The 22,039-nt window shown below is 47.7% G+C and overlaps 9 protein-coding genes across 9 annotated transcripts; 4 read left to right on the forward strand and 5 right to left on the reverse strand.

Annotated features, from left to right (window-relative positions):
* Positions 1-17: 17 nt before the first annotated feature.
* Positions 18-1,456, forward strand: N7446_013375 (cysteine and histidine-rich domain-containing protein; the record flags this gene model as incomplete). Its single annotated transcript, XM_058522116.1, has 3 exons — positions 18-279; positions 408-921; positions 1,011-1,456. Coding segments are annotated over 3 exons (1,089 nt in total), but the record flags the coding sequence as incomplete, so codon positions are not given.
* A 1,160-nt stretch (positions 1,457-2,616) lies between these two features.
* On the forward strand, positions 2,617-4,208 carry N7446_013376 (putative ethanolamine kinase; the record flags this gene model as incomplete). Its single annotated transcript, XM_058522117.1, has 5 exons — positions 2,617-2,796; positions 2,871-2,982; positions 3,116-3,549; positions 3,625-3,971; positions 4,034-4,208. 5 exons carry the CDS (start codon positions 2,617-2,619, stop codon positions 4,206-4,208), a joined length of 1,248 nt encoding a protein of 415 aa, XP_058365594.1.
* A 963-nt stretch (positions 4,209-5,171) lies between these two features.
* Positions 5,172-5,766, forward strand: N7446_013377 (uncharacterized protein; the record flags this gene model as incomplete). Its single annotated transcript, XM_058522118.1, has 3 exons — positions 5,172-5,405; positions 5,494-5,656; positions 5,714-5,766. The coding sequence occupies 3 exons, from the start codon at positions 5,172-5,174 to the stop codon at positions 5,764-5,766; spliced, it is 450 nt and encodes a 149-aa protein (XP_058365595.1).
* Positions 5,767-10,131: 4,365 nt separating this feature from the next.
* On the reverse strand, positions 10,132-11,830 carry N7446_013378 (Zn(II)2Cys6 transcription factor). The gene is made up of 2 exons (XM_058522119.1): positions 11,755-11,830; positions 10,132-11,709 (listed from the first exon to the last, which is right to left on the reverse strand). Exons 1-2 carry the CDS (start codon positions 11,789-11,791, stop codon positions 10,196-10,198), a joined length of 1,551 nt encoding a protein of 516 aa, XP_058365596.1. The 5' UTR covers positions 11,792-11,830; the 3' UTR covers positions 10,132-10,195.
* An 830-nt stretch (positions 11,831-12,660) lies between these two features.
* On the forward strand, positions 12,661-13,899 carry N7446_013379 (uncharacterized protein; the record flags this gene model as incomplete). The annotated part of the gene is made up of 1 exon (XM_058522120.1): positions 12,661-13,899. The coding sequence occupies one exon, from the start codon at positions 12,661-12,663 to the stop codon at positions 13,897-13,899; it is 1,239 nt and encodes a 412-aa protein (XP_058365597.1).
* An 869-nt stretch (positions 13,900-14,768) lies between these two features.
* On the reverse strand, positions 14,769-15,731 carry N7446_013380 (uncharacterized protein; the record flags this gene model as incomplete). The annotated part of the gene is made up of 4 exons (XM_058522121.1): positions 14,769-15,198; positions 15,269-15,349; positions 15,383-15,568; positions 15,598-15,731. The coding sequence occupies 4 exons, from the start codon at positions 15,729-15,731 to the stop codon at positions 14,847-14,849; spliced, it is 753 nt and encodes a 250-aa protein (XP_058365598.1). The 3' UTR covers positions 14,769-14,846.
* An 805-nt stretch (positions 15,732-16,536) lies between these two features.
* On the reverse strand, positions 16,537-16,952 carry N7446_013381 (uncharacterized protein; the record flags this gene model as incomplete). Its single annotated transcript, XM_058522122.1, has 2 exons — positions 16,537-16,744; positions 16,771-16,952. 2 exons carry the CDS (start codon positions 16,950-16,952, stop codon positions 16,537-16,539), a joined length of 390 nt encoding a protein of 129 aa, XP_058365599.1.
* A 546-nt stretch (positions 16,953-17,498) lies between these two features.
* N7446_013382 (Ras-GEF domain-containing protein) lies at positions 17,499-19,015 on the reverse strand (the record flags this gene model as incomplete). The annotated part of the gene is made up of 3 exons (XM_058522123.1): positions 17,499-17,833; positions 17,895-18,111; positions 18,170-19,015. 3 exons carry the CDS (start codon positions 19,013-19,015, stop codon positions 17,499-17,501), a joined length of 1,398 nt encoding a protein of 465 aa, XP_058365600.1.
* Positions 19,016-19,620: 605 nt separating this feature from the next.
* Positions 19,621-21,665, reverse strand: N7446_013383 (uncharacterized protein; the record flags this gene model as incomplete). Its single annotated transcript, XM_058522124.1, has 4 exons — positions 19,621-20,552; positions 20,632-20,974; positions 21,054-21,324; positions 21,397-21,665. 4 exons carry the CDS (start codon positions 21,663-21,665, stop codon positions 19,621-19,623), a joined length of 1,815 nt encoding a protein of 604 aa, XP_058365601.1.
* Between the last annotated feature and the right edge of the window lie 374 nt (positions 21,666-22,039).

Below are 22,039 nucleotides of genomic sequence, written 5' to 3' on the forward strand. Positions count from 1 at the left end.
GACAAGTGACAAAGCGACAACAGAAAGCAAGATGTACCCGAATCAGGCGTGTCGCGACGGCGGTCAGGCGTTCTCCGCGATGGAACATTCGAGCTTCCCCGCTAAACCCCGTTAGGCAACCTGCGCCATTACCACAATTTCTGTGTCTCGACATTCTTCATCTGCTGTACATCATGGCTGGCAAGTGTGTTCACAAAGCGTGTGGGAAGACCTTCTCCGACCCCGAGGAGGAGTGCGTGTATCATCCCGGACCCCCAGTGTTCCACGAGGGGCAGAAAGGTAAGTTAAGTACCTTGGAGGAGCTCCAGATCTGTGCCCCTCGCTTTACTTGAGAGGGGCATTACATCCGCGCACTCTGATATACCATATCTTTCTACTCTTTACCCGGTATCCTGCTAATTTCTCAGGCTGGAAGTGCTGCAAGCCCCGTGTCCTCACCTTTGAGGAATTCCTCGCTATCCCGCCATGCACAACCGGCAAGCATTCCACCGTCGACGATACCCCGGCGCCTGAGCCCGAGGCCGAGGAAGCTGCCGCTGCCCCTCCCGTCGCCGTCGAGAAGAAGTCCGAACGGCCGCCCGTTGCTATCCCCGCTAACGTCCCCACGACGCCCCCCGCAAAGCCGGTCACCGAGGAGCCTGAGTCGGATGATCCTGACGTGGAGATCCCGGCTAATGCGACATGTCGTCGCAGAGGCTGTGGTGCCTCCTACACTGGCTCAACCGCTCGTGATGAGGAGAAGTGCACCCACCACCCCGGCCAGCCAATCTTCCACGAGGGCAGCAAGGGTTGGTCCTGCTGCAAGCGCCGCGTGCTCGAGTTCGACGAGTTCCTGAGGATCCCCGGCTGCACAGAGAAGACGAGGCACATGTTTGTGGGCAAGGCCAAGGGCTCCAGCGAAGAGAAGGTGGAATCTGTCAGGTGCGTACTCCATACAGACCGGCGAACTGGCTATACCATGCCTCATTCCTCTTGCCGGCATCAAACTGACCAGGTTTATCCTTCTACAGGAACGATTTCTACCAAACTCCCACGGCCGTCAACGTCTCCCTCTACTTCAAGAAGATCGACAAGGAGCGTGCTCGCGTCGAGTTCGCCTCCAATTCGATTGTCTTGGACCTGCCTACGACCGACAACAAGCGCTTCCAGGATACATACAGCCTCTATGCGGCCATTGATCCTGAGAAGTCGAGCTTCCGCGTGCTGGGCACCAAGTTGGAGTTGACCTTGGTCAAGGCTGATGGTACTAGCTGGCCTGTGTTGCGCAGCGATGACAAGTGGACTGGGCAGCGTATCCAGATTGGAAATGCTGGACGGGCATGAATGACTGCAGTTATGAGATGCCATTTTATGATAAAAATTTAAACGGATTGACGGTGCTGACAACTGACGTCCTCAAACAGAGTACATGTAGCCTGTAGCTTCATGCGACGTAGTGGAAGTTCAAGAGTTCAAGAGCTCGAGGCTCTGTTGACGAACCCGTGGATATCTTCGCAAGAAACCAACTACATATGGTTCTTAACCAGACGACGGTTCAAAGCTTATCAGCCACAGGACTTGAAGCTAAGAATAAACATGTAACAGTGCATGCACCGACTACTCCGTACCAATTGGATATAATTCAACTACAGTCCGTCCAGAGACAGCAACTCACACGAGTCAAAAAGGTATGTGACGTCCTCTCCACAGCTAAAACCCATGGAGCATTCCCGAAGGAAACCCTAGCATAGCCATAAAGTGATTGGGAAAAAGAGAGACGCCTTTACTCTCCAGGGCCGGGAACGGAAGAAAACCCACGCAGGCCGAAGCCATCGGATAACCCTCAGCAAGCCATATTTTATGGAGCCCCGTTGTAATTTACTATAAGTATAGTAAACCACTACTGATGATGGAGAGAAAAGAAAAAAGATGAAAGGCGCGGCAGACCTGGCCCTTTTTATGCTGTCGAGATTATTTGGCGCTAGTTCTGATTGGGTCTCGGTGTCTGGCGGCAGAAATGTTTTTCCGTTTTTGTGACAAATACTGTGGGTCTATACCCAAAGAGGGAATAGGGCTTAGGGCTTATACATACACGTGCGCAGTCTCTTTCATGTGACAAGAGGGCAAGTTCGCTTGGTACCAGGTCAATAAACATACAAAGGGCTACACAGGTACATGTTGACGTTAAATTCGCCACCAAATAGTGCGAATGCAAGTATCTAGCTGCAAATAGCATATCCCGCCACCACAAAATATCCCGAACTTAATACTGTAGATAGGCAGTAGTACATTTGCCATCAAGAATGAAGTACCTTGGGCCCCTGTACAAGCCCATCTTCCAATCATGGGTCAGGAGCACGAGACCTCCCCTCCTGTCTCATTAACCTCCCCGCCGTCGACATAGCGTTCTTTCATATCGCCCCTGACTTTTTATTAATACCCTAATACATAATCCGCCGTTACGTCCAAAATCTGCTCTTCTCTGAAGCCCCTCTGGTCTTGCGATTGTTCAAACCTTAGCCACAGACACATTGTTTCTGATCTGAAGGTGCTGCCTGTAAAGCTGCACTTCGATTGAACACCTCACAGCATCCCGACACGCCCCCCTTTTCCACCTCCGCCCTCTACTCCGCCAACATGGGCTCGACAGAGACTCTGACTGACCTCACGCCGGATTTCCGCTATATCCCCCTCTCCTACAGCCATGCCGACTCCCAGGCCTCAGCCCTGCGGTTGATCTTGACCCTCAACCCGGACTGGGAAGGCCCCGGCAACAACATTCAATTCGTGCGCTTCACCGACGGCATTACGAACACCGTGCGTCTCCCCTAGCGTCGCTTCCAGCAAATCGAACAGGAACCTCCAAAGTCAATGGAACTAACACCCTCCAGCTCCTCAAAATCATCAACCCCAAGGCAGGCCTGACGGAGGAACAAATAGACAACGAGGCCGTACTGATGAGGGCATACGGAAACGGAACAGAGATCCTCATAGACCGTGAAAGTACGAGCAAAAACCCCCCAATCCGCCGGACCACCACAGTCCAACCAAACCTCCCCCAACCTCCGAAAAGCCCCTTGCGCCTTCATATCCACTGCCCATTGCGACATTTGCTGAAGTAGAATCTATTCCTTAGGAGAAACCAAGTCGCACGCCCTGCTAGCCAGTCGCGGCCTGGCCCCACCCCTCCTCGCCCGTTTCAAGAACGGCCTGCTATACCGCTTCATCCGCGGCAAGCCCTGCGGCCACCTGGATCTAGTCTCCCCGCCCATCTGGCGTGGCGTCGCTCGCCGTCTGGCGCAGTGGCACGCCGTGCTCCCCAGTAGCGGCGCGGCCCCAACTAAGGATACCGAAGCGTCTGTTTCTGAGATTGCCCAGTCGCACGATGATGAGATCACTGTAATCCAGCCCCGTCGTGGTGGGCCCTCTATGTGGGCAGTTTTGCAGAAGTGGGTGCTGGCTCTGCCGATTGCTACGCCTGAGCAGCGTGCGCGCCGGTTAAGTCTGCAGCAGGAGTTGCAATGGGTTGTCGAGGTTCTCGATGATGGCAAGGGAATCGGTGAAGACGGGGTATGTGGCTCCACTCCTTGGATGTGCGATTGCGATTGTTTCGGGTGGATTGTGACTAATATTTGGGGTTTCTAGCTTGTTTTCTCGCACTGCGACCTGCTCTGCGCCAACGTTATCGTTCTTCCTAGTGAGGATAACGCGCCCATTCCTGAAGACGGTATCGCGCCGGTCAACTTCATCGACTATGAATACGCGGTTCCTGCTCCTGCTGCCTTTGATATCTCTAACCACCTAGCCGAATGGGGTGGTTATGACTGCGACTACAACATGATGCCGACGAAGTCTGTGCGTCGTCAGTTCCTTACTGAGTATACCAAGAGTTACTGCCAGCAGCGTGGCATCGATGCTGCATCGGAGGCTGATATTGTTGAACGGTTGTATGAGGACGTTGACCGGTTCCGTGGTATTCCCGGTCTTTACTGGTGAGTTTGGACGACAGTTGAAAACAATCTCAAGGATAACCTGTACTAATATCTATCACTAGGGGTGTTTGGGCGCTTATCCAAGCACAAATCTCCCAGATTGATTTCGACTACGCCAGTTACGCTGAGACCCGTCTTGGCGAGTACTTTGCCTGGAAGCGTGAGATCGACGGAAGCCGCAAACAAGCCGGTGAGGAGATGCCCTTGCGCGAAGCTCGCTGGGCCCAAGAGGCGTAAATTCATTTTCGCCTGATCGCTATCCCCGTTCGTCTTCCTCCCAGGGAACTACGCCAATTATCAACAAGGCGTACGACTCCTGCGAAAATCCGTCAGGGTCATTACCCTTCCAAAACCCTGACCACCTTTATCCTTACAAAATACATATTTATTGGCACTCTGGGATTTCAACAATATCCTCTTGAGTCCCACCAACACCTGAACCGAAATTCACCAACAGGAACGAAAGCCATTGTCTCGGTTTCATAGATGGGAAGGCCGAATCGATATGGTTTGGTGCGTGCATGTGGATGTGGGAATGGATGTGAAACACTGCGTTCTCTTGTAAATGCCAGTGAGAAACCCAAAAAGTTGAGATATCCGTGATAGAATGGTGGTTCATTTCCATGCATTGTGGTGGCCATTTTGCTAGACTTAAAGTGCTGTCTTCAACAAGGTCATAGCTAGGGTGTTTAAGGCTTAATTTATCGTTTTCTCCTTTTGTTATTTTCCATATCTATACCCCGAAACTCCCACTGCCGACGTAACCTTAAGCTTTTGACAAGTGGACCCATGAGGCTCTGTCCCAGCTACTTGAATCTCACTACTGCAAGTCAGATGCACGCAACCGTTCTCGGATCCATTCTGAACCCATTCATCCTTGATCATACCCGCAGACTATCTGCTATAAAAAAATCCGCCCCATGCACTGCTACAACGGGTGGATCTAGAGCCCTTGTCCGTATTTTGCCCGACCTTACAGGTTGCGAGGGTAGCAGCTAGGAAAGGACTAGTATCGTCCTGGTGGATAGGAGTTGGATGGGGTGTTGGGGGCGAAACCAGATGCACTATATAATCCTAATACCAGACCAAGAACATTCTTATAAGAAGTCTCTTGTCGTTTGGTGTTTGAGTATTATTGAATCGCCGCAAGGTCTTGTTTTGTCCACCCTCTCCTCGACTCATCGCCTCCTCTGTTCCCCTATGCACGGGCAACCATGGCATGGCCTGGCGGCCATTGCTACCCTTGCGAGTTGCGCCCTTGCAAACCCTCTTGCGTATTGGAACGTGGTAGGAAATGCAAGCTTGAACACTGAGCGGTTGATGGCGAGAAATACTACTGAATTCGACCTAGCAGATCTTTCCTTCATCAAAAGCATGGCCGCCATCGGTGACTCCTACTCGGCCGGCATTGGCGCTGGTAGCCGGCTTGGATCAGTGAGCCGTAAATAAATTCCTCTTTGACTCGAGGCTGAAGCACGTTGCCTAATAGATGCTTTTTAGACCCGAAAGCTTATTTGTGCAGTGCTATGATAATTCGTATCCTTATCTTACCGATGAACGGCTGGGGGATCAAGCAGCACGCACTTTCTGGTTCGAATCATGTTCTGGGGCAGTCACGGACGATGTCCTTAACGACCAGATCCCTAACATCAACGGGAACCAGCAGGTTATATTGCTATCAGCTGGTATGTATATACCTGTATTCTTTCCTATGAACTGGACTGACACGAGTGATGTCTTAGGTGGCAATGATGCTGAGCTCTCAAACATCCTGAACCAGTGTATCTTCCAATAGGCCGTACTGAACCCCGATCAAGTAAAAATTGTAAAGGCAGCCTTTCTTCTAGATACAAATTTTGCATGGGGACCGGACGTTAACTAGGACTCATTAGGTCTCGGTTGCCATGGGCAGTTGGCTCGCACACAAAAGCTTATTTCTAGAGATGCCTTTGGCAAGAGCCTGGACTCTGTTATCTCCGCGGCAAAGCTAAAGCTAGCATCAGAGTTAGTCACAATACTTTATCGTTTAGGTCTGAATGCTGACCAAAGGTAGTGGGATGATCTACTACACCGGGTATGTGCTATGCCGTTTCTTCCTTGTGACATCGTTGACAGTGGTTATCAAGCTATGCCAAATTCTTTGCTGAAGATTTATTATCCGCGTGTGATACAGTTACCTGGTTAACCTAGGTTCATGTGAGTGGCAAAGAAACGACGGTCAGTATGGTACTAACTTTCGGCTAGAAATCATACAATATATTTCAGGCTCGGCTAAACTTACGAAAGATCTTCGAAAAACAATGAATGACCTTATTAATGCTGTTAACTCGTAGATTGTTCGTTTTGGTTCTTCTCATTTTATCTGGTAGACCTATTACTAACTTGAATAATTCTGTAGTTAGCTGTAGTAAAGAGAGCCGGTGATCAAGTCAAGTTTGTAGATTACGACTATTATGTAGGCTATTTTAATAGCAGTTTTTGTGAAGAAGGTTTCGATGAATTAACGAAGGAAAGCAACATAAGGTGAGTGCTCGAAGCTCATTTATCTTATATACCAATATCTATGAAAGAACCGGGCTTATGTTCTACGAGCTTAATACTGGGACATCCTCGGCGGCAATCCCTAGAAACGAAGCGAGGAGACCCACGCGGAAGGAACGTTCGAGGGCACTATAAACATGCTTACGTAGATCACACTTGAGGTAGACCTAGACCCTAAGTTCACAGACCAGACCATGATCTCCGACGAATCTACCGCCTCTACCGCTTCTATTGAAGGGTTTTCCGCGTCTGACGTAGTATCACTCAAAAGTGCCGCTATTTCTAGGAGAGGAATTCCAAACCTCCTGCTAGACGAGTAAGAAAAGTGTCTAGCCTATCGTGACAAACAATTAAGTTTCGCTAACAAACGAATGATGAATAGATATAGGCGTGTGTTCTATCCGCAGCCCTTACTTCATTAGATCATTGTCTCGCTGGTCATCTATTAGATGACTAATAAGAACGAGCTGGATCAGGGGGTATCTAGCAATTCTAGAGCAGTTATCCTTCGACTCGTGCCCTCACTATCCTTTATTAGGTTCGAATGCTTTAGACGGCCATACGTATCACTGGTAGTTTATGTGGTAGTTTACGTCAAATAAGGCAAGATAACGTGATATACCTACGTTTAGAACAAATCGCGGTGGCGTCGTACATCAACCCGCTCGGAGACACGTCCGCCTAGGATCGCTTAATCGCCGATTATGCTTCTAACACGATGCCTATCCTGATTTCTAACGTCGTGAATGATCCTAATTCCACCGTTAATAAGGATTAGACCAACGTTATCGATCGAGGTTTAGCTTCTAGTAAAACAGTACTTGGCTATGTGCGAGCGGGATACCTTGGCGTGAGTAACCAGAAATCCTTAACGCGGCTAGGCTTAGGCGGCTTAGCGGACTAGACCGCTTAGATCGAGAAAGATATCGATATGTGGTACACACTTTATGGTAGTAGTATTGGCGGCATCTTTTTCGACGAGGGCTAGCCTAAATGTGAGGACAACAACTAATATGTGGACCTATATAAGTATATTAACGACTATACTAAGCACACCTACCCCGGCACGTATACGATCCTGAATCCTAGATCTCCTATGGAGTTTTGTTTCGAGGATACTATAGACACGCTGCTAACGTTCGAACTAGATTATAACGTATAAATTAACTCCTACACACCTAACGATTAGGTACTAAAGGACCCACGGAAACTATAGCATATCATATATAACGTGCTAGAGTCTGCGATTGATAAAGTAATCTTTAATTATCTAAGGAGCGTGGAGCTAGCTTCGTTCAAAACATAGATGACCTTCTACCTAATCTATACGACAATCTGCCTAGCGATTCCTATATAAAGAGTATGATAGGTGTAGTCAATAGTGGCTCGCTGTTAAACAACGACGCGGTATCCTAGGTATCTAGAAGCGCTGCGGGAACAGTTTCTAGACTCTTAGTCGTGACCTCGGACTATACTTCTGCTCAATTGTCCTAGGACTCGGCCTCGAATGCCCTTGGATATCACGTGTATTCGGGCGATACTGTTGTTATAAGCGTTCTAAGTTCAATGACTAAGATCACACTTAGCGGTCTCATACTAGGAGCTAACCACGTGTTCCACGTGAGTGCCGTGGGAGGAGGTAGACATCTAGGGTCGTCTTCCGATACGGTTACGGTCAAAACCGACTCTTTGCTAAACGGGAAGACTGTCGCTAACTAGCATTCCACTCCTACGGAAGGTTCGACTATCATCAAAGCTGACATTTTTTATTCCTTACGCTTTCGTTCGCCTCTATCTCTAGGACTCGGTGGGATGTGATTTCGATACCGATCCTACATGGAGTGTTAACTTCAAAACTGACAAATACGTCTACCCTCACTACATAGTCGAGGGAACCACGCTATACAGCTACACTAGCACGCTTCCTAAAGGCTCCACAGCTCTACCTTAGTCGTGGAGTACGCTCTCGAGCGTCATTCTTGATATCAAGGACTATATATATACGTGGACATTACTCCTAGGAACTTTGACTACGGACACGAGCAAATTCGTGATTTAGACAGAAGGCTACAATAGCGCGGGAAACTATATCGAGCCGGACGCCAGCGACTACGATTGCGAGGGCTCTATTATGTGTACGACTCCCGATATATTGAAATGGTGCGATCGCGCCGTCAATTACCTGCAGCGATATGACACACCCAATTATTCTACGTCTGAGTTAACCCCTCCATTTCCTTTTTGTGCTCTGTATCTTGCTCCATTAGCATGCAAATATCTTATTACCCCTTAACGTTCGATACTAATTTTACCTCTCTAGTCCCAACCGTCTCTCGGGAAACCGTTGGGGCGATCAGACCCGGGGATGTGGCGTCTTTATCCAGGGTACGAACTGTAGTATCAGTGGTAACGACATGTAGAATGAACCAGAATATCCGCAAAATTGGCGGATGTGGCAAGTGTGGCACGTATCACAGAGGGGACGGCTGTCTAGTTACGATTAACTATGTCTACAGATGTGACAACCACTACTATTCTGAGGTGGCTTCCGGAGGGGGCTACGACGTCGGGTGTAGGTTAGGCATCTTGCCCATGGGGGCATTGAACAAATTAGATTTATAGATTTCACATTTCACCAGAATCCTTGACTTTCGCAGGACATTTTTGTCCTATAGGGAAAAACAAAGCATGTTTTAATTTCAAATTTGCTAATATCGCAGACAAAGATCTTGCCAAACTCACCCTACCTTCAACTCGCAGCATTTGTCATCAAACGACCAGACTCGGAGACAATGTTGCCAAGCGTGGCCCGGAAACCTGAGCCGAGTTCCAGTGATACATTCGATAGTTCGATCGCAGAACGACCATTAGGTATTCAAATCGATTATACTCTAGCTCATTCAATAATGGCAAGTATGCCCACGCGAAACTTTACCTCGGAGTGTTGAAGAACCTGTTTTTGGACACCAGGTGGTTATGGGTACTTGCAGCACGTGCTTCGTATTGAAAAGCAAATTCAAACTAGGCACAACATATGAGTCTTTTTTTTTCTCGAAAAAGAGAGCCCACACGCCCTGGCTGATAGTCAGGGTAAATATATTTTGAAATTGTAGTGAGGGCTTGTCTATCCATTGAATGCGGGTGTAGAGGAATAGCTCAACAAGAGAGCGTAAGTCCCTAGCAAGATCGCTGGTCGATAGGGATGCAAATACCATGCGCAGAACGTCTGTAGGGGTGATGAGAATAGGGGACGCCGTTTGACTCCCCTCACCTCCCATCCCGGTGGTTCCAAGGAGGACTCGACAAGACGTGCCGACAGGGTGATGCAGGGGTGCTAGAGATCTCGTGCCTCTTACGAGCAGAGTGCAGCTCTAAGTAGGTCGTGCCGCCGGTTACGAGAGGTCACTATCTAGGAATTGAAATGCACTAGACCTGATCAGAGAGGGCCCCACACAATCTTACGCTTACCTGACGAGGCCAAAGTAGGACGAAAACAATACATGAAACGGTACACTCGCTTCGAGGTTTTCGTGTAGAAACTGTCCGACACTTCATAGCACTGTATACACATTATGACCCTTGTTGTACATGGACTGGGACTATTCTCATATGGAGTTGCCCGCAAGGATTGATCACTATCTCCAGTATAGTATTATGTTATTGATGGATTGTTCTGTGATATCTCAAACCACGAGAAAGTCACAATGGGAAGACCGATATTGCGTTCGGGCCATATCAATCCAAGACACGTAAGCTCCAGGGTTTTTCCACCAAGATTCCAGGAACGACAGAACACGCGCCCTGTCCAAAGTGCGGCTGAATTGCATCACCGAATGAAAACCACCACGAATGAGGTTCTGTGCTTCCGGGTTGCCTCGAAGTTCGGTTCCCGCCATAAACAGTGGCCAAACAAGATCTTGAGCAAAGAGGTCAATCCGCATCCCGGAAAGAGACTGTAAATATTTGAGGATCTCGTTGCGAGAGCTGTTTGCATTGAAGTCCCGGGTGGGTGGTTCTCCCAGGGCTTGACAGCTGTAAATGAGAGTCGCGTGGTAGTACATCAGCACCACGAGCTGAAAGGTCCGTCGATCTTCTTCAGCATGAAAGTTGATGGTTTCGGCAAGATGAATCATGCTGTATCTAGCGGAATTTATCTGCATGATAACAGCAGGACTTGGCCCGGAATGGTAGGGGAAGCTGTGTGACTGGGACCGAAACCTAAGACGCTCCAGTTGAGTGATTTCATCGATAACACGGACAAAATCGGTGAATACCGCGTTTTCCTTGCTATGAGGAAACGGCTTGACGTCTTCGCTCGAGTCATCGAAAGTCGTTAAATTGGCCCACACCGATGCTTCATAGAATTCAATCATGAGGAACTCTTCAATGCTGGTCAGTTGTTTGTGAGGATGTGATCTATTTTTCGATGCCAGGATGACCTCCCTTGCAGCCGCAAGATGGACCCGCCATCCAGCTCGCTGTGGTTGCATGAATTCATTGTTGCAAAGAATGATCACAGATGCTAGAGTGAAGGCAGATGATGCGCTCACATCTGATCCCGAGGAAGACGACGCGGAAAGAGTTTTTAACTCCTTGGCGAGTAGAGCCAGCGATTTATTCTGGTACATTTTCGACATTTGGTGGTAAGTTTGAGAACCGACATCATCCGAGTGGTACTCAGACGCCAGGTCATGAGCAGCAATAGCGAGAATAGAAGAGAGAACCGTCTCGGAATTTTCGGCCATGGGCAAAATCATACGACGCCACGCATTTTGTTGAGGAACCCACGCAAGTCGAGGAGCAACCCGTTCATTAAACCAAGAAACCAACCGCGACACGTGGAGTGGCCGAGACTGTGCTAGGCAAAGTTCAGAAAGGGGCGATGGTAGGAAGTGAGGCAGCGAGAGAGGCCCTGAATGTGATGAGGTATACCGATGGCTGATTGAAATGTTTTGAGTGTTAATATCATTTGTGGTTGTACTTAGTTGTGGCCAATGATGCGAGGGCTGCGATGTAGCGTTGGGTGCGTTTGCTGCAGGAATCGATCTGCCCCGCAGATTGCCACGGCTGGCAACCCCTTCGATCCATTTGAGCTTCAGCCCATAGCCCGGACATTCCAAATTACGTTTACTGCATTTGTAACACCCAGGAAGCCCCCGGTCGCACTTGATCCGTCGCCTTTGACAAGTTGGGCAATCTGCTCAAGTTAGAACCGCGAGCTAAAGGACAGAAGGATCATTACCTTTTGTGGGTGGCTGTTTCGTAGGACGCTCGGACATTTGTCCATTAAACTAGCCAGAGCAGTGATAAGAAGGTCGTAGTGGGTTCAGGTACGAAGTCAGGTGATGCGAATGAAGTCTTTTGCGGTTTGATACATGAAGTTGGTAAGACGCTAAACCCAATTAGGCTGTTTGATTGAGATTTTGACCTGTGGCGGAGTACGAGCGGATTGAGCCGCCCCACCCCGGGGCGAGCGGAAAGGCGTTTTATAGATCAACGCAAGCCTGGCTTTTCTGAGCAAAGCATTTCAAAGTCAGCTGACACAGATTGCTGGGAGTCACACTAGAATGTGCGTAGTCAGTTGATCCAATCCTTCGAACGAAGAGCCAAAGTGAATGGTGCTAGTTCCTGCTCCAGTCCTGTTCATTGCCCTCGGATCCCACGAATACGAGAGCCGATATTCTAAGGGATATCGGCGATATCTTGACGATCAGCAACGGCCACCGGTATGTGAATTGGTGACTCGAAACTTCTCAGTAATGTTCTATCATGCCGCGAAGGCGATGGGACAATACCAGGCGATTGTCGCGTCCGGAGAGAAGGTTGTGAATTGAAATCTTCGTTGTATATTGACTTAAGATGATTTTCGACTTCAATAAAGTGCAGCATTAATAGTCCTGTGCGTCATTGCTGATGAAATATATACTGAGAGGCCACGCTTCTGTCTGAAAGAGAGTAGTGGACCCATCTAGAACTCTATCTTCCCCTCTTGGCTTCCTCGTTGGGCATGGATCGCCCATCGCGACAATGTGCGAGTGGATGTGACAATGTAGGCACGCCGAAGCAGGATTTCTAAGCCCGCGTAACTTTCAAATACTTCGCTGAACGCACGATTTGGCCGTTTACCATATCTTATTCCCTATTTACCATGGATTCATTCGACCTGGAGCTCGTTGCTCCCTCTACGCACCATATCAACCGTTTACGCGGTGAAAAAGGCGAACTCGCGACACTTTCTGGTCATGCCATAATATCAGCAGATTCAAATTTATCATTCCCACCTTGCCAATCAGTTCATGTTCGACTTGTTCAAACTGTGAAATCTACATACGACAAGAGCTGCTGCACGAAGGCCACCAATCGACGGTTCTCTTTTGAAAAAACCCGCCTCTTTTGCCCTTCGTTCTTCAGCCCGACAGCCAGCCCTTCCCAAGCTACACGTACGGATGAACAAGCTGTCGAAATTGCCTCGCTGCCTTGCTCCTTGGAAGGAACCCCTAAGGAACATTCAGGGAGGATCATTTCGAAATACTATTTTTCTTTGGAAGTCCCAGCAATTATACCCACAACCACAGAGACGCCACTGGGGTCTGTCACATATAAGTTAATTGCTTCGGCTACAGCTGCAGACCGCGAGCCTGCTATCAAGAGTCAATCTGTTAAACTCTGCCGTCAAGCCGACTCGCAAACCTCCCACCTGATCCGAACTGCGTTGGAATTTCCTCTCTCAAAGTTGATACTGGGAATGACCCTCACACAACAATCCACTCCAAGATCTGAACCAACACTTTCATTTACGGCTACCATCTCCCCTCGCTGGCAAACCTATCCAGGCCAGCGAACCACAGAGATTAAACATCTCGTGGTACGGGAACTGAGATGGTATGCGGAGGAAATAGTCAAGGTGATGAGCCAACCTGCTGATGGTTCAAGTAATAAATACTCCATTTGCAAGAGTGAAAAGGTCAGAAAGTTGTGTAAGGGCAATATTAAGGGGTACTGGGGGTCTGATCAGAACCCCTACATCAAGCAACCTCTTACCATCACACAAGACGAAGACAAACATGTGCTTATACCCATTCAATTCGCCATCAGAAATCCCAGACATGCGGCCATGATTGATGACGTCGATTTGGAATCTTATGAGTTTGGTGCTGCCGACGATGTGTGCCCTCCACCTTATAGTCCCTCTGACCAGGGGTTTCACATGGAAGCAAAAAGGGCAATCATCGTTCAGCATCAATTGAAGTTTGAAATCATTACAGGAGAAGATACATTTGCCATAAAGACCGAAAAGCTGGTGGAAAGGAAGCCTCTTCAGACTACTGTTTGCCCTGCTTTCCCTTTTACTGTTTGTGGGTATCTAGATAGTCAGCAGACGCAATAAACTGTTAGTTCATGAAAGTAATAGAGAATCAGGACATCCTCTACTATCGATACCTTACGGTGCTATTATACTCCTGACAGTCGGTCCCCTCCTGAACCACTCCTGCCAGCGGATACACCTGGGAAGGAGTGGTTGCTTATCCTGAATCATAACTTGCAGTACTACATTCTGAACCCGCATAAGCCCGTTCGCGGTCCGATTCATTGCTTCTCCAATGGTGGGCACCTGGGCCCCCAGACAACACTTCAATTTAATCTCTGTCGTCGTCAAAATATGCGCATTGATGAGGCACCAGTCTTCATGAGGAACTCAAGGGTGGCTGTAGCCTGCATTGTGTTTGTTGCCGCAGCAGCAGGAATTCGAATTATTATCCAATTTATAACATGTTTCAACCCTTTTGTCAGCGCCCATAGCCTGAAGGAGGGTTTCGGATCAGACAATACTTTAGACATGGACACTGCTCTATAAAATGGGTCCATAGAGAAAAGCTTGTTCATCGAGTACGGGTTGTAACCGACCATCTGCATATTAACATCAGTGCCTTGCGTAAGAATTTAAAAATCCTTCTCTCGAGTAGTTTTGGTATGGCATCGAGCCCGATTGTGATTGAGCATTTTCTTTTGTTAAGTCGAACTTTATTGATGTCTATGAACTCAAAGATGCTACCTGGGCATTCTGCACTAGGTGCCGTCCGAGCCTTGGCGAGTACTTCCATGACGATGTTCGTGGATTACAGTGATATCAAACACACTTGACGTTTTCAAATCGACATCGGTAAGTGGGTAAAGCTGTCTATAACTCTCTGACGAGCCTTGAGGCTGCATATTAGCTATTTATAACCATCTGCCCAGTTTGAGCGGACCATAAGGCTCGCATAAGATACAAGCGTTGTTGCAAATCGGAAAATGTCTGTGGTAAGTAGCCTTTTAAACAAAACAGGAATAATCTCATTGCCTTATCAAGCCATGTATAATAGAAGAACTCAGGTCGAAAGGCATCTTGAGAATGTGAAGCAAGCATGATTCAAGAATAGCCTCTTTTTGCACCGAAGAATTGCGGAAATAGCGTCTCCGATATAATTCAATAAAATCATTGAACTCCTTGTCATCTGCTTTCAGCTTGAGGTAATTGGTGAGTTCTCTGCACAAAGTTTGCGCGTCACCTGGGAGATAATTGTCGCTCCTGATGGACATTGACTGAACAAAGTACGGCACAAAGCCCCGTACTGTTTTGGCAAGGTAGACTCTGTCATCAAGACTGCAAGGTGGACGGTCACTTCTGCCATATACTACTACTGCCCTGGAAAACCATCAGTGAGGAGAAAACTAAAGGGTGGGAAGTGGAAGTGAAATGTAAGAACGACTCATACAGGTAAAGATAATCATCCTGTGGTCTTGACGAAATACCGATTTGATCGCTAGATAGGAGACACACCAAATTAGCCAGAAATCTATTGGAAAGCTGTTCCTTCCAAATAACTTACGTAGAAAATTCCCCCATGATAATGGTGGGGATAGAAACATTTGTCAGAAGCCGCTCAGTAAATTCCCGAGCGGGAATAAACTTATTGGGTTGCCCATCAACCTGAGTACAAACTCCATTGCTGAAAGAATACGGCGTAGAAAAATTATGCGCGTTGTTGCCATATATACTATCCACTTCGTCAATACTGTGTGGAAAGAATCTCGTACGACGTACATGTTGCCTAGCCCAGTGAAAATCACAATATTTGCTTCCACGGTCACCTGGTCCGAAGGAGGGCCAATTTCATGGTTTCCATGGATGAAAACATAACGCATGGAACCTTTCCCACCATATTTGTAAAGAAGCATCTCCAAAGAGGCTGGAATGAAACCCGAGAGGCGGAAGTGTACAAGGTGGGCGTGTCGGCTTTATCGAGATCGCAGTAATGTAACTGTACCTAATTGTACACAGTGGTGTGGGATAATGTAGCATGCTGATTTAGCGTGTGTCTCAGTGGCTCCGCTCCGTCCATACGTGCAATACCTTCAATTCACTACAAATGTGGGAGAATACTGTCGTATTTCGATAGACCAGGGACAAATATATGATCGAGGATCGGATCTAATTTGACGCGCCCATTGCATTTTTTCTGCTCATTTTACCGTTTGTTTACCCCTAAGCTTGGCACGGGGCATATTACTCGATAGGGATAGTCACCAGCTAACTGGATTGGAGTTTAAATTCAATTAAGCTTAAGAATAAGCTAAACTTCTGGTATGTGACTCCCTTGGACCTATACCTAACTTATAAATATGGTATTCAGCTAACTAAACAAGGGAACCTGTGATACAGATATTGGTCGCTGCATTGACGGCAAACGTAAAATGAATATGGAATAAACCTATTATGCTTCTTATAGCTCGTTTGTCACAGAGATCCAACTCTAAGCAATGTTTAGATATTTCGCTAAGTCCTCTATGGTGATCACAGCTAACCCCCATCTCTTTCCAAATGCCAAGCAACCATCCCGCCGCAACATGCCATTTTCTTACGTTTCCGCCAACCCTTTTATTTCTCTCCCATCTGACACCAGCTCAACAATAACTCCGACTGGTGTTTTGTTTGCAAGTTAGCGTAGCTCAACAGAAGCTTCAGTGTGTCCCATTCGACCCCTCAAGCCGTCTGTATGAGCCCGTAAAGGAATAATATGACCCGGTCGCCGGAGATCAGTTGGTTGGACGTCATATTTTGCCAGGGTTCGACACGTATGCGAGCGGTCGTGGGCTGAAATTCCGGTAGTGATGGACGAATCATCAGCGCGACAGTGACAGTATATACGGTGCGGTTTGGATCGGCATTTCTGCAGCCATCAAAGGAAGTTCTAAATGATCTGCAAGTTTAGTTGACATCGGTGCACAAGTTAAGCCACCGAAACTGTTGCGAATCTTGAATTTGCTCCGAGTAATATTTGAATTCAGACAAAGAGTGCGAATTCCCCATCGATTGACATACCTCGCGTAGTCGCGTGGTGTACCGTAAATGCCATTTGGGCCTCTGTGATGGAACCCGCAACAGTAATCCTGAATCATGTGAAAGCCAGAGTGTCACAGTTGGATTGAATGAACCGTGAAGCCTACATCGGATGGTTACACCCTGGAAGGCTGAGTAGCCAGAAGGAGAACGATCCAGAAGATTTGACGGGTTGACACTTTTCCGAGCAGGCAAGGTGCAAGCCAGAAGGCCACAGGAAAGGCAACTTCCAAGGCCGATGCGCCCTTGGTGGGAATCGATTATGAATGTTATACCGGTGGGACGACCTGGCCAGCCAGGTGTGACTGTGGATAACAGCTTCATGACGTGCTCGCTTGATGGAAGAATTAGGAGCGTCTGGTAGGGTCACTGTGTATTTGCGACAAGAAGACCGTGGGATTGGGCTAGGGGAAGAGCTCGTCAATTGAGAGAGGCAGGGAATATATAAAATTAGTCTATAAGTCAAGAAAGTATCCTCACTTTCGACCATTCAAGGATTAACCTATTGGCGATCTCTGGAGTATTTATCTAGAGATATCGGTATGTGTACCAGGGACGTATGAAAGACAGATGCAAACTTATCTTGGTATTTTGAAATCGAAACATTAATCGTCTAGAATCATACAGGCAATAACCATCGAGGTCGTCATACCGCCAGTGGCGGTATAAGAATCTCTGTGTCTCTGTTCACCCCGACCCCGAGGCTCTAACACGCAGCTTCTTTCATACATGTCGTGTACATCAGGCGCAGATTGCAATTGGGTAACCAAATACTCCTGTACCTCCGGAACCGTTTGTAGACAGTAGGGAGCTTGTTGAAAACGCCGAATTTCATGAACACTTGATGCTAGCATGGTACATTTGTGGAAATTGATGAGGCCTTCTTGTGTAACAGACGGGTTTCCATCTTCAATGAAAGTCAGATCTTTTAGGTAAAGACCTAGTTGAAGGATGATTTGTTAGTTTGGTGAATTTGACAACATGTTCATGATATAACTCACCAAGGAAGGGTATACATGGTGGGACCGTCATCCGTAACATTTCACGGTAGGCATTATAGTTCTGTGCGCTTGAGACCATGGCTTGTAAAGGTCTAAGAGCATCGCAGCTACGTTGAGTAACCATTGCCCATGTGCGGGCAAGTCGATAGATTGGGGCACTTTCCAGTCCTGACAAAATGGATATCACCGCGGAGTAGTTTTGCAGATTATAACATTCCTGTTCAGTCGGGTTTAGTATACATAAGTGTTTCTCTCAACGGAAGAATATGTCTTACAGTGGCAACATTGACCAGGTGCCCTATACATTGAGTTCTCTTTTTCAATTCGGATTCTGCAATTATGAGGGCGCCGACCCAGTTCGAGAGTTGATTAAAATATCGAATCAAAGCTTTAATGTTTTGTGCCGGATAAAATGCATCAGGGCTCTCTTTCTTTTGCCATGATTTATGTAAGAATTCACATGTCTGGACTTTGCTGAACATGCACGCTTCCATAATAGTTAACTGACGCGCAATTTCTTTAGCGTCAATTTTGATGAACTCGAGTTTGTTTAGTTTTCGGGGCAGGATTGGTTTGGGTGGCTTTGGAGTGGATGGATGAGATCTTTTCAGGTCGAGACCCGCAAGTCGGCGTTGGACAAGCTCAGCAAGTTGTTGCGCCGCACTTGTCTCTGTGACAGCACCATTCGCAAAAGACTGCAGCTTTAGCAAATTTGGGTCATCAGGACCTTCCGGGCCGGTCCAAAAATGCTCGAGCCACTGTTTCAAAATGTTGATCACGCGGACTTGAACCAAAGGCTTCGTTTCATTTGACCATTCTGTCACCTGAGTTGGATTAAAAGTGACGGGTGGTGGGCAGGCAAACCGCCGGATCAGGAGATCAATCAACGCCGGCCTTGATGTAAAGTATTCGTATGTGGTGAGGAATATCCGATTGAAGGAGGCATCAAGCCTGTCATGGCGAGTCAGGTTTTCGATGAGTGCTGTAAGAGTTCCAGCCTTGACAATCTCAGCTTCGCCGTTATTCTCGCAGACGAGCTCTTTCAGTTCTTCGATTTCTTCAATTTCGTCAGACTCAGAGAACCTGAAGTCCATCTGCTGTTTTTTACCTGGCTGAGACATTGCGAAATCCAAAGTACCGCGTTATGTATCTGATTGTGTTTTATCAGCCCGGACGGTCGTGCACCCGTGTCATACGACAACGTCGCGGGTATCGCGACAGCCAACGACGTGAATAACCTATGACACTATCACAAGGTGAGCGCAAGGACCAAGTTCGGAACGCGATGCAACATTGATGCTAGTGAGATGCTAACTGCCACCGAAGCCGTCCACTCGGCCCTAGCTCGCGAGTTGAGCCCCACGCGCTTAGAGCGGCGTTTCGATCAACTTTTCCCTGTCCGATATCGGGTTCGGTTTTGTCGACATAATTGACTTTCGATCTGCACGTCTTTCTCTGGATTAAACTCGTAACTACTCGTCAGCTAGCGTAGAATTATTCTGACCGCTCACATCAGTACTTTGGTGCCTGACGAGCCGCGTTAGCACCCACTTTTTTATTGGCCCCACACAGCAACGCGTGTGATCCATTTATACTACCAATGTTAGGAACGACTAGCAGAGGAATTGATCATACACCCGAGGGCGGGGGCAACCATGTTCAATGAAGTTGTGACATATTGCTATAATAAATGCAATTTCCATATATACAAAAAGTTATTTTTTAACTAAAACACAGTCCCCTTCACCTGTGGCTTCCGCTTGAGATCCATATCCTTGATCAGAATAGTCCAAGGAATTGCTAGAACCATGATCCCACACCCAACAGCAAGCAGTCTAAGCTCGGCGTAGGCATAGGCCTTCTGAATCGCTAACCTGACCGGGGTTCCAATAGGATAACTCGTTTGAGTTGTCAGATCTTCGTAAATGTTCTTTAGATCTGGTAGTGCCGATTCGGGAAGGTATCGGAAAAGAGCTTTCAGATATGTCTGCTGCCAGATGATTGTACTGATGGTGATGCCTGCGCTATCGCCAATGGTTCCAGCCACATTCAGCAGAGCCAGGGCTGTAGCAATGTGCTGATGATCAACTGCAGCCAGGATTGCGAGTTGTTCAACGAGAATGAAGACTGAGCCACCGATGGCAAGGAAGATCTGACACATCACCTGGTAGCCAACGTTACCATTCGGCGAGCGGAAATGAATCATTAATCCTTGTGCAAAAATGTAGAGTGGGATAGCAATGTACAAAGTCCATTTGTAGCGACCAACCATGCGTATAAACCAACCCAGAAGCAGTAAAAGCACCCCTGATACCATATCAAAAATGTTGTTGATATAGTTCGACGTAGTAATGGTGAGATCATTATTAACCTGCAGCCAGGAGGTAAAATAATAACTCCAGCAATAGTTGGAAAGCTGATAGGTTGCGTCAAGGAGAATTGCACCGATGATCGTACGGTTTGTGAGTAGACGCCACTCGAGCACGGGTACCGGGGCCAGCCATTTCTCCCAAATTGCAAAGAAGAATAGCATCGAAAATCCGACAACAAGCATAGCAATGATGTAACCCGAGGCCCAGCCATCAGGAGCGTAGGCAGCAATATCGAATGGAAGCTCAAAAAGTACGAGGCCAGCCGTAAAAATCAAGACGCCGAGCACTATCATTTTGGGTTAGAATGTAATTTCATAGGGCAAAGACGGATTCAAGATTGAACAAACGACGATAGTAATACTCACGATCAAACTGTACAGTCCAATGCCAGATACTCTCCAGCATTGTGCGACCACTTGGTCTCTTTATCCGGTATCCCTCTTTTTCAGCCTTATGAAGGTTGTACTTCAACATGATGTATAGAGGTGCAGCAACGATAGGCGTGATGATAGCCCAGGCACCAAAGCCCCATCTCCAGGAAATCTGGTAGTAAAACTGCTCCGCCACCTTTGGTCCTGCAAAAGCAGTGATGATGTATGGGGAGGATGTAAACGCATATGCGAACGCACGATTCTGAAGAGTCGAAGCATCGGCAGTCACAACATCAATTGCGTACTCTGTGCCGTAGAAACCGATATACCAGAAGACCTTAAACCCACGATGTCAGTATTCCTGACAATATGCATCCTGCACATATCCCTCCTGCTGGCGATCATCTGAGACTTACATTGGCGGCACAATAGGTCTCGAATGTTTGGCAAGTTGCCATAAGAATCAGTCCGATCGTAAGACAGATTATCATAAATAGAAAGCCCTCTGCGCGACCCCAGACATCCATCAATTTTGCCATAGGAAGGTAGGTGGCGGCTGCAAAGGCGTCGCCGAGCGCGGTGGGGACACCCGAAAGCGAGTGTGATTGGAAGGTGCTCGTCACGTATGGGTTCAGACTCGTGTTCATTGTTGCTTGGAATGCATTGACGAAGTATAAGCACCAAATACTATTAAGTTTGTGTTGTCAGCGCCTGACCTAAAATTCATAACGGAAATGCGCCGAGTGATTAGATACATACTTAACAAATACTGCAATCAGATAGCCTTTCGACCAAGTGAGAGCCACAGCTTCAACATCTTGAACACCGCGCTGGGCATGTTCATCGGGCATCTGCTCGCGGAGTGGCTCGGAATTGGTGTAGCTTAACGTGAGATCATCTTGGCCCGCAGGATTTACCTGGCTTTTGGTGTTATGTATTGTGCTTGTCTCGATGTTCTCCTGGGTTGCGCCATTTGGCATGCGACGATATACCGTTCGCGCTCGACGGATTACAGGGTGGACACGCATAGTGGCGGCCGATAGAGAAGTCACAACAGATCCAGACGTCGCAAACGCTAAATATTAAAGCTCGCACAAGGCGATGCGGATCTTTACCCAGATAGAACACAAGTCCCGAAGTCGGATTCTTAGTGAAAAGCAATGAGCACTAAGAGAACGGAATGAGCACGGGTGGCTGCGGTGGTTGTGCTTGTCTTCGTCTCGGGGGCCGCCTTGGCTGTGTTGACTGATTCGCTGAGCACACATGAGGATTCCCTGCCTAATTAGCAGATGGGCCCACTATTCCCTGCCGCTTTATGCGAGAGGTACTCGGACCCCCCTCCAGCTGGCAGACTTAAGCGATGATCCTTGCTGGTGTGGTGGGTCAGTCAGCAATTGTACTC

The sequence above is a fragment of the Penicillium canescens genome (assembly GCF_028828765.1).
Source record: "Penicillium canescens strain IBT 15451 chromosome Unknown utg000011l_segment0_segment0, whole genome shotgun sequence".
Classification (NCBI taxonomy): Eukaryota; Fungi; Ascomycota; class Eurotiomycetes; order Eurotiales; family Aspergillaceae; genus Penicillium; species Penicillium canescens.

Bases quoted from the DNA above. Each gene is read 5' to 3' on its own strand.
- N7446_013378 (XM_058522119.1), bottom strand. From the start codon at position 11,791: ATGTCCGAGCGTCCTACGAAACAGCCACCCACAAAAG. The intron at 11,710-11,754 runs GTAATGATCCTT...TAACTTGAGCAG, and splicing joins GAAACAGCCACCCACAAAAG to ATTGCCCAACTTGTCAAAGG.